This window comes from Parasteatoda tepidariorum, chromosome 1 (assembly GCF_043381705.1).
Source record: "Parasteatoda tepidariorum isolate YZ-2023 chromosome 1, CAS_Ptep_4.0, whole genome shotgun sequence".
In the NCBI taxonomy this organism is placed as follows: domain Eukaryota; kingdom Metazoa; phylum Arthropoda; class Arachnida; order Araneae; family Theridiidae; genus Parasteatoda; species Parasteatoda tepidariorum.
Genome location: NC_092204.1, coordinates 61,742,055 through 61,756,140, shown reverse-complemented (window position 1 = coordinate 61,756,140; position 14,086 = coordinate 61,742,055). Strand labels below are relative to the sequence as shown.

At 25.5% G+C, this 14,086-nt stretch overlaps 1 protein-coding gene across 1 annotated transcript in view; it reads right to left on the bottom strand.

Annotated features, from left to right (window-relative positions):
- LOC107452658 (U4/U6.U5 tri-snRNP-associated protein 1) overlaps window positions 1-14,086 on the bottom strand; it is a 39,547-nt gene continuing 25,461 nt past the window's right edge. Inside the window, exons 20-29 of the mRNA XM_016069204.4 lie at window positions 13,888-13,997; window positions 11,151-11,236; window positions 9,991-10,121; window positions 9,050-9,214; window positions 8,231-8,335; window positions 5,211-5,295; window positions 3,584-3,674; window positions 3,242-3,464; window positions 2,031-2,152; window positions 1-96 (exon numbers count right to left, since the gene is read on the bottom strand). Coding sequence (XP_015924690.1) covers window positions 69-96; window positions 2,031-2,152; window positions 3,242-3,464; window positions 3,584-3,674; window positions 5,211-5,295; window positions 8,231-8,335; window positions 9,050-9,214; window positions 9,991-10,121; window positions 11,151-11,236; window positions 13,888-13,997 — 1,146 coding nt within the window. The 3' untranslated portion in view covers window positions 1-68. The remainder of the gene's footprint in view (window positions 97-2,030; window positions 2,153-3,241; window positions 3,465-3,583; window positions 3,675-5,210; window positions 5,296-8,230; window positions 8,336-9,049; window positions 9,215-9,990; window positions 10,122-11,150; window positions 11,237-13,887; window positions 13,998-14,086) is intronic.

Genomic DNA, 14,086 nt, shown 5'->3' with positions numbered 1-14,086 from the left:
TAACTTAGGCAATTGTTTTATATACAGATTCATAATATAGTATTTTGCTGGTGAAAAACATACACTTTTCAGGATTTTGTCTTTGATATCATCGTTCTGAAAAACAAATTTAACCTCATTAGTATATGGAATTATACAAAAATAAATATAATCTACTTCTTCTTACTAGTTTGGGTAAACATTTTCAAATAGAAATTATTTCTATATAGTACCAAAGGACTGAAAGATCAGGGTTGTAAAAAAACAAGTTTTCCAGAAGAGATTTATGAAGGTTATAAAAATATTTGCTTGTTTCTTCAAACACACACTTGTAAGTTATTATAATAGCCACAACCAAAAGTTGGTAATAAAAAAATACTTTCTAAAGCTCTATTTTAGGTTCATTTTTCTATCTCTATTTTGATGAGATCGATCAAAATAAACAGCAGTATAAATGTCTCTTGGAAAATTAATAATATTTTAGGATCATTTATAAAAAAAAAAAATTCCATTTTAGTTAGGCCCTGTTTCACACCTAATATTACTAATTAGAGTAATTTATTTTAATGACACTCAAACATTATCTTAACAGTAATTTAGTACACATAATTGTACTGAACCTATGGTCGGGAAAAGATTTTACATTTTTAACAGACAGGCACTTAGGACAAATTTGTACAAACATTTTTCTGCTTTGCTTCTCTTTTCCATTAAGTAGCAATAGTAATAAATAGTTTCTTACACAAGAAAGAAACCAGGTTTTCGTAGTTAAAAAACATCACTCAGGCAGAATTACTAAATTATACATTAACTGTTTAAATTGATTACAGTTTCAGACTTTATAGCATTTTTAAACATAATTATTCTTAATTTCAAATCCAAAATTGAATGTCAGCATAGTTCACCACAAAGTTGGGTTTAAAAAAAGAAAAAACAGTAAACACCTTGTGAAAATAAATGATATTCACACAATCCATAATTTGAAGATTAGATATTAACAAGGAACATAAGAAGGATAAAGAATGGGGCAGAATAAAATTATTTATGCATACAATCCTAAAGTATCTGCAAACTTGTAAGGCTCCATGGTAACAGGATGATTTTATTCCAAAAGCATTACATATTTTTTTAATACTTCTATATATTCAACTTATTTTTGTTTAGCAAGCAGTGAAAGAAAAAAATTTTTTCCCTTAAAAAATATATATTGGAAATAACAGCTTTTATATTTTAATTTTGTTGCTTAAACCTATATACTTTATTTTTTAAAATAAATTTTAAATTATATCTCAAGTGTATCCATGTGTGCGCCTTTATTATATAACTGTGGAACGACAATATTTTATGTTCGTAAATTTCTATTTATGTTTAAAAAAATCTGATATTTTTTTTTTTGCATTTAAGTCTTAATTTTAAGTAACGACTAAATAGCTTGCCATGAAAATTTAGAAATATCTAATTAAAAGATCCGTACAATTATTTGTATTCTAGTAGAATATTTATTAAATGGAATTTATTAATTTTATAGGTATTAGAAACAAATTTAAATTAATGTAAGAGGTACAGATTCATATCACAGTCATATTAACACAAGTTAGGATCTGTATTATAATTTAATATTGAAACTGTATTATAATTTAATATTTAAGTATAATTTTTTAGTAACAAATTATTAATTTAGTTATTTCTCTTTATACCACAATTGTTCCATATTATCTGGCAGGTGGAATTGTATGTGAGGTAGTCTTTGGTAGCAACAAAAACTAAATTTTGTGAATGATGTATGTGGATCTTGCAGAAAAGTAAACAGTATTTTTTTTGTTGAATAAAGTTAATTAATTTAAGAGTAATTAAGAATCTTCCAAGATTTTTAAAAGTGACACTTATATTATTAAACATGGGTTGAAATCAGTTTTATGAAATTAAGTATTCACATTCTTAAGAAGAATACAGCATTTTGTTATTTTAATAATTCCAGCATATTTTTAATAAAACGTATATACTTTTCATAACAATGTTAATTTGATTTAGAAAATGCTTATCATACTTACTGGGTTAGTGTTTTGTTTCCACCACTGAGTACAATATATGGAGATTGTGTTTCTTTTTGTTTCTGTTGGAGCAACTTAACAGTGTTTAAGGGAGTATCTGTTGAACTCATTTGTTTTAATCTCTGAAACAAAATATGACACCTTATTTAGTCATTAAATTTTAACATCAAAAATCATATATGCTCTTTTCATCACATAGCAATTGAATTTTATTATTTTTGAGAAAAATACATTCTTTGTGATTGAAAATTTCATGAAAAGCCTGGAAATGCTAATAAGTGATTTAATTGTAACAAAAGTAGCTTGCAAGACTGTCAATTGAGCAGTTCTTTTATCTTAAATGATTCACCATAAAATAATTTGGTAAGATTGAAATTCAAGGAAATAAAAACAAGACATTAAGGAAGGATATATAATTTTCAACTGTCTTGCTTTTGTATACATGAATAACTAAAATAAGAGTGCAAAAAATATGTAACAAAAAATATATTTTTTGTGTTTCTGAAAACAATTCAATTAAGAATTACTCTGAATGAAAATTTAAGATAAGAAAAGAATAATTTTAATGCAATTCTATTGTGGTTAAAACAATGAACCTAATTTACTTTCTGAACACAAAATTAAAATTTTGTGTATGTAAATACATATATTACAAAAGAAAAAAGTCTAATTTGACGAAACAACACTTACTATGCAAGATAACAAAAATGAGGCAAAGTTAATTCTAACATTTGAGATTTTAATTGATATTTCTTAGAAAAAGAAGTTTTTTTTCACCAGTAAATAAATTTTGCTCCTTTTTTTAAAATCTGTAATATTAAACTAGAGCACATTAAAGGGGCTTTGTTTTCCAATGAAAATTAGAGTCTTCTAATTGACAATTTATACCAGCCTGTTACTTTTACAGTACCTTGTGCAATTATTATTTCTATAGCAACTTGTAAAGGCAGTAAAACTTAAAACGCTCACATACTTCCATTAGAAGTCTACTGAATGAGTACAATAAATCAGATATACATATAATGGATGATGAAACAACACCCTTCATTGTAATATAAAAAAAAAAACACTTATTTATTTTTTTAAAAAAGAAAAGAATCCCATTACTATTTTATATGCTTGTACATTTAAGTATATCTTTCAGTAGATTTGAAAATATCAAAAAGGACTCAGCTAAAATTTATTTTTTAGTTAATGTAATTTTTTCTTACGTTATCTTGATCCAACTTTTTCATTCTTTTATCCACTTTGTTCTTGCCAGGTCCTTTCCCATGGAATTTATGAGAAAGATAACGAAATGCTTCTTTTGCAGTTAGCAAACGTCCACTGTCATCAATATATTCTAATTTTACATCTGGCTTGTAATTATTTTTTTCTTTAAAATCTTGAATAGGACCTGTATATCTGTCACGTTTACCAAACTTGTCATCTTCACTATTAAAAGCAAATATATAATTAAAGGATATTCTTTAAAAAAGTCTATTAATGATTTAACGAAATAGTTAGATTAAACATGAAATAAAGCCTTGAAAATGAAATAAGAGTATACTCACTAAAATTTCTCCTCTATAGTATATGACTGTGCTTGAAGCGTACTAGATCGAGGAGCACTGGAATGTTTTGTATCTTCTTTATCCAAGTACCCTATTAAAAATAACAGTAGGATATATTAACCTTTTGGATGTGGTTCTAAGCATGTTAGTTCTTAGTGGTTTAAAATTAATAAAAAAATTTTTTTAATCTTTATGTTTTTTAATAATTATGGGTGTAGTTTATGGCATCTTGAAATAAAAAAGTTTCAGAAAATTAAAAAATATGAAGTATTTAAATTTCTTTTACGTTAAAAAAACTTCTCTTCTTTATGCATTGATTTTAACAACTTCTTCATTCTTGTGGAATAGCATGATGCCAAGCAAACTTAAAATATTAATCCGTAATGCGTCTTTTTAAGCTAAAATATTTCTCCCATTTCCCTATTGACTGTCAAAATTGCTTCCAACATTACACCGATATGCACAATTGGCCCAAGTTTCTGACAGATGCTTATCTGCAGTTATTTTAAAATGAGCTAAATTCTTATTAAGATTAATATCCAGAGTTTATCAAAAGTTTTCTTTGAATTTATTTGCTGAATAAATTTGTATGCTTAAAATAAAAATGTCTGCAAACTACAAAGAAAGTATTAAAAATAGTTGAGAAAATTGAAATCTGAGACTGTAAGTACGCAAAAATAACATTAACTTAAAAATATTTTGGAGATTAAATTTTTCTGTATCTGTTTATAAAAATCTAATACCCATAAAAACTTGTAGTGGTTAATTTCCATGAATACCAATTAATTAGATATTAGGTTAAGTTTATTAGAATTTTAGGAATGCAGATTGGAAAAACAGCCAACTTGGATAGCTTAAATTCATTCCATGTAGAATAGAAAAAAAAAGAAAAAATCAGGGTCAAATACTCAGAAATCCTGAGCATAAAATTTTAAAAATTACGTAACATTTAAAAATAGACAATCCCGAATTATTAAAAAATGTGAAATTGAGAGCTGGATTGAAATGGAAATTGAGAGCTAAAGCTGGACTCTTAGTCACCGAGGAGAATTCGGAAAGTGTAGAGGGAGAGGATGATATTCCTTTAGAGGAACTTAAAAAGAGAACCACGAAATGAACGATGATGTACTGATTAATGATTTTCTTTTTATTGATTCTGAAGCTACAACCACAAAAACATTAACTGAATCAGGCATTTTGGACAGTGTGAAAAATAAAAACAATACAGCAATGAATTGTGAGGAAGACGAAGAAGATGAAGACAAAAATAAGGAAGAAATCACCAAACCTTCATATGATGAAATGTTAAAATAATTTGAAATAATTCTATAGTAGATAATAATTTACAAGATAAAGGTGTATCAATAGCAATTTTAATTATGTCTAGTGTTTATGCATTGAAAACTTTTCTTGTGTCGTTTAAGTATTTCAAATGATGATTTTCTACATACAAGTAATGAATTTTCCACATAAGGAACTTTTTACCGGGGTTTAGCGACTTCATTAAATATAGGTCTGACTGCATATATAGAAATAACCTTATTGAAGATTGTGTTGATCAATATTTCAGAATAGTTTATTGAAACGTTAATGAAATATATTATAAATAACAATAAGCATAAAATACCCTTTTTCGTAGCAAGATTCAATGCTCCAGCAACTCCTAAACTTATATCAGGCTCTTCTTCTAAAATAGGCTCATTTTCTCTAATCTAGAAATCAATCAACAATTTCATTATAAAATATAAAGTATTGTAGATAATAACCAAAATAATATTTTAGGAAAACATTTTAAATAGTTATTTATAAATTCATTTATAGGTTTAAGTGTCTTTACACTACTGTCTAAGTTTCCATAGCTCATAATTCCAGATGAAAGAACACAACAAAAATTACATAACAAATTCATAAATCTGTTGCTGGATTTGTGTTGTAAAACTAAGATAACAATTCTGGGTGTTAATATTTTTTGCATTATTAAAAATTTCTTTATGACACATTCTAACAATGTAATTTTAACCGAAAGTTGTAAGAAAAGGATAGATTGAAATATTGATGTGATTATTTAGAAAGATTGTATATTGGATAAAGAGTAAGAAGCTGTTCATATTTCTTGACTAGTATTTTTGTATGGTCTATATTATATTTATGCCAATCTACATAAACACATCTACTCAACTTCTAAATTTATTATTTATCTTTTCTCCCATTTATATTCAAATTTACATTAGGGGATTTGAAAAACACCTATTAAAAGTAACTAGGTATTAAACCAAATTACATAAATATATACATTTGTTTCTTATTTTGTATTATTATCCATAATTTACTATATTTATCCATCCTATAAAGTTATGTTTTATACAGGGTTCGTTGATTTAAATCAGCTTGATTTAAATCACGATTTAGATCAAATGATTTTTTTTAAAAAAATCATAGATTTAAATCAACAAATATTTTTTATCTATATATAGTGATTTTAAAAGTAAAAAAACAGTGTTTTAAATTTTTGATACTTTTATTATTTTCTTTTCTTAGTATTAAAATTTAATTTAAATAAATTACTGCATTAATTAAATTTTAGTTAACGGAATTACTTTCTTGGTGTGTGTTAAATTCCAACACATTTGAAATTACATTTTTAAAAATCTTTTGATTCTTGAGATTGAAAGTACAGATTAAAGTAAACATTTAATGCTGTCTTAATATAGACTTGCATAGCTGTAGAAAGTAATTAATAAACATGAATTTTTTTCAAAAAATAATACAAGTAATGTTAATTAAAATTCTACCTTTTGAATGAAAAAGCGTTAATTAAAATCTACATCATATTTTATTGGTGGAAAATGTATATTTCTGAAGCTTGAGGTTATATTAAAAAGAAATTACCGTAATATGCCAAAAACAGAAAAAGAAAAAAAAACGGGCTGATGAATTCAGATGTTTTTTTTCCTATTGTAGTGTCATTCTTCCCTTTCAAACTCTTTCGAAGTCTATTTGATGCAGTAGGGTTATTAACTGGTATTTTTTTCTCATAATATGTTTACAGTATCTTTGACATTATCTGATTTTCTATAAAGAAATTTTGTGAAAAAAAATTCCAATGAATACATAGATTTTCTAATTTTTTTTTTAGCTTAACTTATCTATTTTGATATAGAATTAAAAATGAATATTTTAATATAAAAATATATAGATTAAATATTTATTTATTTTTTGATGAATGACTACATTTATAAACACAGTCTGCTACATTTATTTTGTCATTTTAAAAATCAAGAGAAAAAAAAAGAAATCACAATTTTAAATTAAAGTTATGGTTTGCTAACTGAAACTTTGTTTTAATAGTTAAAGTGCAGGGGTCTGTCCAAGCCAAATTTACTACCGTTTAACGGTACCTTTACAAATTCAACTTTAGGAAAAATGATAGAATAATCACACAAAATACTTTTTCTTAAAATTTTATTTTTGTGTCTCGTAGGAAACGATAAATCCATATTTTTACTATATTTGTGTTGATTTTTTAATATAATTTTTAATTTTCACAAAATAGGTATCTCTCAGAAAAACCCAGACAGACCCCTGAAGTATTCTTTAAATTCTCTATTACATCTAGTCTTTAAATTTTAATCATGCATTTGTTTCAAAATGGTTGCTATGCATTCAAAGCCATGTATTATAATGAAAAATTATTTTAGTTAGAGCTTCTAAAATATTGTTACAATATAGTTTTAATATTCAGTTAATTTGATTAAACATTTGTAATTTTTTTAAATCATAAATTAAAGTTCTTACAGTGTACTTGAATAAAAATCTGATTTAAATAAAAAAAAATCTGATTCTTTTGATTTTTTTTAAAAAAATCAAAAAAATCACGAACCCTGGTTTTATACACCAATACCGAATTATAATTTTTTTTCTTTCCAAAATTAAATACCACAGCTATCAATGATTTCTGAAAATTTAACTAATTATACTTTGATTAAAAGTTAAGATAATTAGAAATTAATTGCAAAAGAGTTGTGTATCTATTAATTTTAAGGCAACTCAAGATAATTTATAAGCCTGATGCAAAAACAAAATGATTAAGTTCACAAAAAAAAGTCATCAGAATATCTCAGAATAAAGGAAAAAAAATATTCATCTAAAGATGTTCATCAATGATGTTCCTATGAGGGCATCAAATTAAAAGAATACTTTCAAATTTTCTTAATAAAAATTTTTGCTGTCATGTTAAACTAAAATTTCTCTCAATACTTGTTAATTTTACAGAAGGTGCTTGTTCATTTAATTCGACACAAGGTTGGGCATAAAACTGTATAAATTTTAACTTGCTATTTTGAACAATACATAAATAACCTTTCAACTATGTAAGCAAGAAAAAAATATCAAAAATATTTTCACCTACTAATTTTAACATAATGGGCAAAGTGATATTTATTCATCAAATGAATATTTTCGTTGTACTTTGTCTATTTTGCAATGATCCCTGATAAATTCAAGTTTTTAATGTTTAGCTCCTAAAAATTGTGGCTGCAATAGCATTTTTCTTCTTTAATACAAATAAGAAATAATTTATGAAACTAATAAAGATATATAATTTTTTGTTATTAAAGATGAAACCTACACTAGTTAATATTATCTCACCAAAATTTCAGCTGGTTTTTCATCCACATCAACTTCATTCCAAGCTCCCTGATTTTGGGGATCAATTTCTTTTGAACGCTCCTCCAAAAGTTCTTGTTCCAGATCCTTTCAAAATAGAAAATTATAATGAAATTATAGCAAAAATATCATTTTGAGTGGAAGAAACTTTACAAAATTAATTTCAATCAGAAAAATACTTAGAATTCATCAAATGTAAATACTACAGTATATAATGCACAATAAGGTTAAAAACTCTTAAATTAAAACCACAATGAAATATTTATTTTAATTTAAATAAAATTTTAGAAAACATACATTAAAAGAAGTTATTGAAAATAAAATTTTTACTCAAAGAAAAATTTTAAAAAATCTATGAAATAAGTATTAAAAAAAGCTTGTTTATATCAAATTTTGAAATATAACTTTTAATAAAAAAATTTAATTGTGTTTTTCAAAATATCAAAAAATGTTGTCAAATCTTAAGTTTTGCTACATAATAACTAACATTTTAAGGCAAAACTTTAATTCAATTACTAAAATCATTCCTACAACAATGTTACAATTTAGATTTTAAAAAAAGTGCAAAATTAAGCTATATTATTAAACAATAAAAAAAACATTGGTTTACAAAACAATTTTAGATGAAGGGGAAATATAGGCGAGTTTATCATACTTATGAGTGATATTAAATAAGTTCATATACAAAGCAATAAATAAATTTGTAGAAGTTTTACTTTCTCTGAATGTACTTACAACCTATGAATTAAATGGTTTAAAAAGAACAGTATCCATTAAAATTTTATAAAAATAAATAACTACCATTAAATCTTCAGCTTCTTCATCCCGATTGCCACTTAAACCATACGTAGGAATCTCCCCAAGAGTACGGCAAAATTCAGCAACAGAATTCATTTCAATATTTCCACTTTTATCCTTCTGGGAAAGTTTCCCAGATCCATCTACACTACTCAATATTTCAATGACCTATAAAATTACACATGGTAGATTATATAAATAAATAACTGAATAATAAAGTACAGAGTAGTTTAGCTACATTTTTTTTTTTTATCATAGCAAGATATTTTTTATAAAAATGCTAAGAAAGAATTAAAAAATTGTGTGTGAATTAAAAGAAAGCAAAAAAAAAAAAAAAAAAAAAAAAAAAAAAAAAAAAAAAAAAAATCATGGTTTATTTAAATGAAAACAGTAAAAAAATTTTAAGAAACTAATTACGCAAAAGATATTTAAAATTAAATTTCTAAAAGGAAAAAGTCATTTTTCAGAGGGTAAAAGCAAGCAAAAAATTTATATCAGAGAACCTTTTATAGAAAAGGCAATTTACAACACATGAACAAAACTTCAAATACAATAGCAAAGTTAAAAGAGAGAAAAAATTAATGTGGAAAAGCCTATTTTCAACCATATGTATAATAATGGAACATGCAATGCATCTGTTAATCATATATATTTCACGATTCCTTTTTTGACCTTATTATACCATCTTAAAAGAATTATCAAAAAACTTGTATATTTTACAATTACCCACATTTAAATCATTATAAATTTAAAGCTCAATTTCAATATAAAAACATGCATAAAATTTTTAGTTAGGTCTCCTTTATTAAATTAGATTATTTTATTAATTTATTTAAAGAAAAGAGAAAGAATGCAACACAATATTTGTATTAGTTTAATTAATCCTACTTTGTCATATGAACTGGAATAAATTATTTCCTAGGAAGAAAAAAAGATATTTATACTTTTTCAGGAGCAGTAGCCATTATTTTCCTTTCTTTCAATTTTCTAGCTTTATGTAAAGCATCACTCAATTCTTTTTCAGCCGATTCTTCATCTATAACAACCTTGGATAAATCTGAAATTGTTTCATCCTCTAGAGAAAGAAGAAAATATATCATCAAAATTATAAATCACGACAAATATCTTGGACAAATAACTATACAGAAAAAGAGTAAAGGGAGCCATGAAGTATTGGGCAATAGTCAATATATATGGCACCCCCCTAAGTCTGTACCAACCCTCTTAAATTTAGAGCAGTTAAAGCTATAGTTATAAAAGTTGTATATAAGTGTAGTGAACTCAAATGTTCCATAATATGATACTACTTGTGCCACCACCCAGTGAAAAAATCAGGTACATTTTTAAGCAAACAAATGTACATTTTAACTGTTCTTTTCATATCACTACGGTTTACAAGGTGTCTATTTATTCCAAATAATGATACTCAACAACTTATACCTTATAGCCGAGATGACAAATATGATTTTTAACTCATCTTTTGGGATTCAAATATGAATTATACAAAAAGGATTAATACTGGTAAAAAAAAAATCTGTAATTTACTAACTAAATAATATAATTTTTAAAAGAAGATTAAAGCAACAAAATCTACACACATTCAGTTTATTGAGTTTTTATTAATTTTTTGCATTTTCTTGAATTTTGTATTGATCAATGAAATTTTTAACATCATTAAGATGAGCTCATTAATTACATAGAAAATATCTAGTAATTACAACTTTTGGAATGTATTAGCTACCTCTTCTATAAAGTGAAAATATAACAATCTGAATAAACTTTTAAGTGCTGAGTGAATTAATGAAAATACTTTCAAATGCAAATACAATATATCTTATCAACTACAATATATCTTAATATAATTAATTATTAATATATCCTAAGGTTAATTATATTAGTTTCAACATTTAATATTTCTTAAAAAGTAATTATTGCATTTCAACAAGAATCATAAGTGACAAAACAGATTCGCGTTTTCATTTGTTATTTTACTATAAAAATAAGACAAAAGTTATAACTATTGATATTAGATTGTATGAAACAATAAAAAGACCAAAGAAAAACATTTTAATTTCATGAAATAGCATTTAAATTTTATAAAAACCTTTTTCAATTAAAGGAATGCCAGTGCTACTATGCTCCTCAGATGGGATGGCATCAAAATCCATTTCCCTTTGTCTTCGATTTCTCCTGCAAAATAAACAGCTTAATATATTAAAATACCTTAAGTTTTAAAATTATTTAAACATTAAAAAAATATTAAATTTAGCAACAAGTCAGTAACTTTAAAATTAAATTTTGTAGATTTTTAAAAACAAATAAAACTTTTATGCACTATTACAAGAATTTCTTTTGGATATAGCAAAAAAAACTATTTCCACTTTCAGAACTAATTATAAGAATAGAAAAAAAATTTTGTAAATGGTGAGGAAAAAGGAATAAAAATTTTATATTAGCTAAAGTATTCACATTGTATCAAACATTAAGTGAGCAACATTCAGTTTTCCTTAATTCATCCATATTATTATCATGTATAAATTAACAATCAAGTTGATTCATAAATGACATAATATTTTGAATAAAATTATGAGTTATTGATGTTTCATATATATGATTGCAGTTATATTGTTAAATTTCACAAGTATTGTTAAATGTATTTTTAACTACATATATTATTTAGTAAAAATATGAGAAACGTTTAATGTCTACACAACTGTTACTGACTTACAAAGAAGCCTGATACTAACTACAAAAAGTATTAGTTTTTATAGTTAGTTATAACTAATAAAATTTATTTGATAACTAACACAGTTAAGTAATAAAAATAAATACTTTTTTTTAAAATTTTTTAGAGGGTAACTGTTTATAGACAAATTAGTAATACAGTCAGACCTCGATATAAGGTCATCCGCATATAAGGGCACCCCACATATAAGGTCACTTTTCCAAAGTCCCAGCTCACTGAATAGGAATTCTTTGCTACAGATTATCGGATATATGGTCAAGTTTTAAAAATCGTTATCGCTTATAAGGTCATTTTCATCTGAGACGAGGGAAGCTTTTTTCTAACAAAAGCCCATTTAACTTTCTTACAAGGCAATTACCCCTCTCGAGTTCTATGAAAATATTGCAGTCAACGAACAAGCTACAATTTCTGAAATTGTTTCACAAGTTGTGGACAGTGATGACAATGACAGTAATCCTGAGACTGTAGCTGTTACCCAAATGGAAGTCGTCAATGCAATAAATGTCATACGAATTGTTTTACAAACCATGAGGGAGCTGAGGAACATTTTGAGAAGTTACAAAATCTAGAAAACACTGTTCGAAAAATGAAACCAAAAACGAGACAGACCAGCATAAATGATTATTTTAAAATAAGGTAAGATGTAATGTATGTATGTACACTTTGAGGACATTTGTAAACAGCTTTATTTTAAATTAAAATTTGTTTAAAAAATCTAACTTTCTTTAATTTTTTACTAATTCAGTTAAAATTTATTGACTTAAATATTTGACTTACGGCTGATCGTTTTCCTTGGTATTAACATTTTTAAAAAGTCATCATGTCTATTTACGTGCTTAGTTATGAACTGCTTATGAATCGGTTAAAAGGTCACCCCGCTTATAAGATCACTTTTGCAATGTCCCTTAGGGTGACCTTATATTGAGGTCTGACTGTATTAATAAAGAGGTTTTATATGCTTAAGTATTTGCATCATGCTACTACTTAGAAAAGGACTAATTTCTTTTTTCTTTCTTAATTTTTCTAAATTTTTTCTTTATACGCTAGTTTAAATTCATCAGTTGTTCACGGTTTTGCACACTTCTAAGTATTTCATTGCAAGGTTCATATCATTAAAGGTTATCAGGTATCATTAAAAATAATTAAAACACATTTAATTGAAATCTATTTATTCTCAAAGTATTTGTCAAAATGCCAAATAATAAGGTATTGGGCAAATGGCAGGTTCAACTAGCAAAACATTTAGTATAAATTTTAATTCTATCGAACGAATTACAATGAAAGTAATTGAAATATTTATCAAAAAAGGAAGCTAAGATTTAAAGGTAACAATTGTAGTTTAGCAATTGAAAAATAAAATGCCTGAGCATAATAATTAGAACAAATTATCAAAACACTACATATGCAAACACAATTTATAAGTAATTTTAGGAGAAACAAACTTTGCCAACTGCGCATTAAATTCTTTATCTTTAGTGACTCGACAAGCCTTTGTGGCCATGGTCTGCTTTAGAAACTTCTTATATTCTGCCAGAGATTTTCAAAAAAAATTTTTCGTTGTTAGTTTTGGTTAGATTTCTCTTTATTGGAAATTGAGAAAACATACCTAAATGAGCAGTTTTTTCTTTTCTTTATAAAGTCAAAAAAGAAATTTTTTTGTGTCTGGCATCGACAGTGTCAATGAAGTATTTGAAGACCATATACACAACTATACACCATTATTTAATAGTTTACAATTTCCATCTATGGATATCTTAGTGTAACTGCTTATTCGAGCTGTTTCATGAAGTAAGCCCAGAATTTCTCGATTTTGAACTCTGATATTTTGAATAAAGTTTTCAGTACAGATAAATTCATCTAATCAAGGCCAAAATTTACAATTTAATTAAGTTCCTGTCTGAAATTCTAAACTCAGCTCAACAAGGAATCAAACACATTTTTCAAAACTGTGAATATATACTGTATATAAAAATTACTATTTGTAATGATCAAGAATTTGCTAAATAAAGTTCTTGTTTATGAAGTGGTGCATTATAAACAACAGAAAAATAAATGATTATGACTATGGAACATTATATAATTTTATTATTCTCACCGAGATCCAAAGTCTCTTTCAGCCTCCTCCATAGTATTTCCTAACAAATCGTCTGCCTTCAGTATATTTCTGCGGATTTTCTTCTTCTTCTTTGGCTTTCTGAACTGCACCTGAAGGGTCAGGAATCACCTGTTGTATCATCAAAGCAAAACGGTAAAAGAAATCACATTTTAAGCACACAACAGTGTGCTTTAAAAAA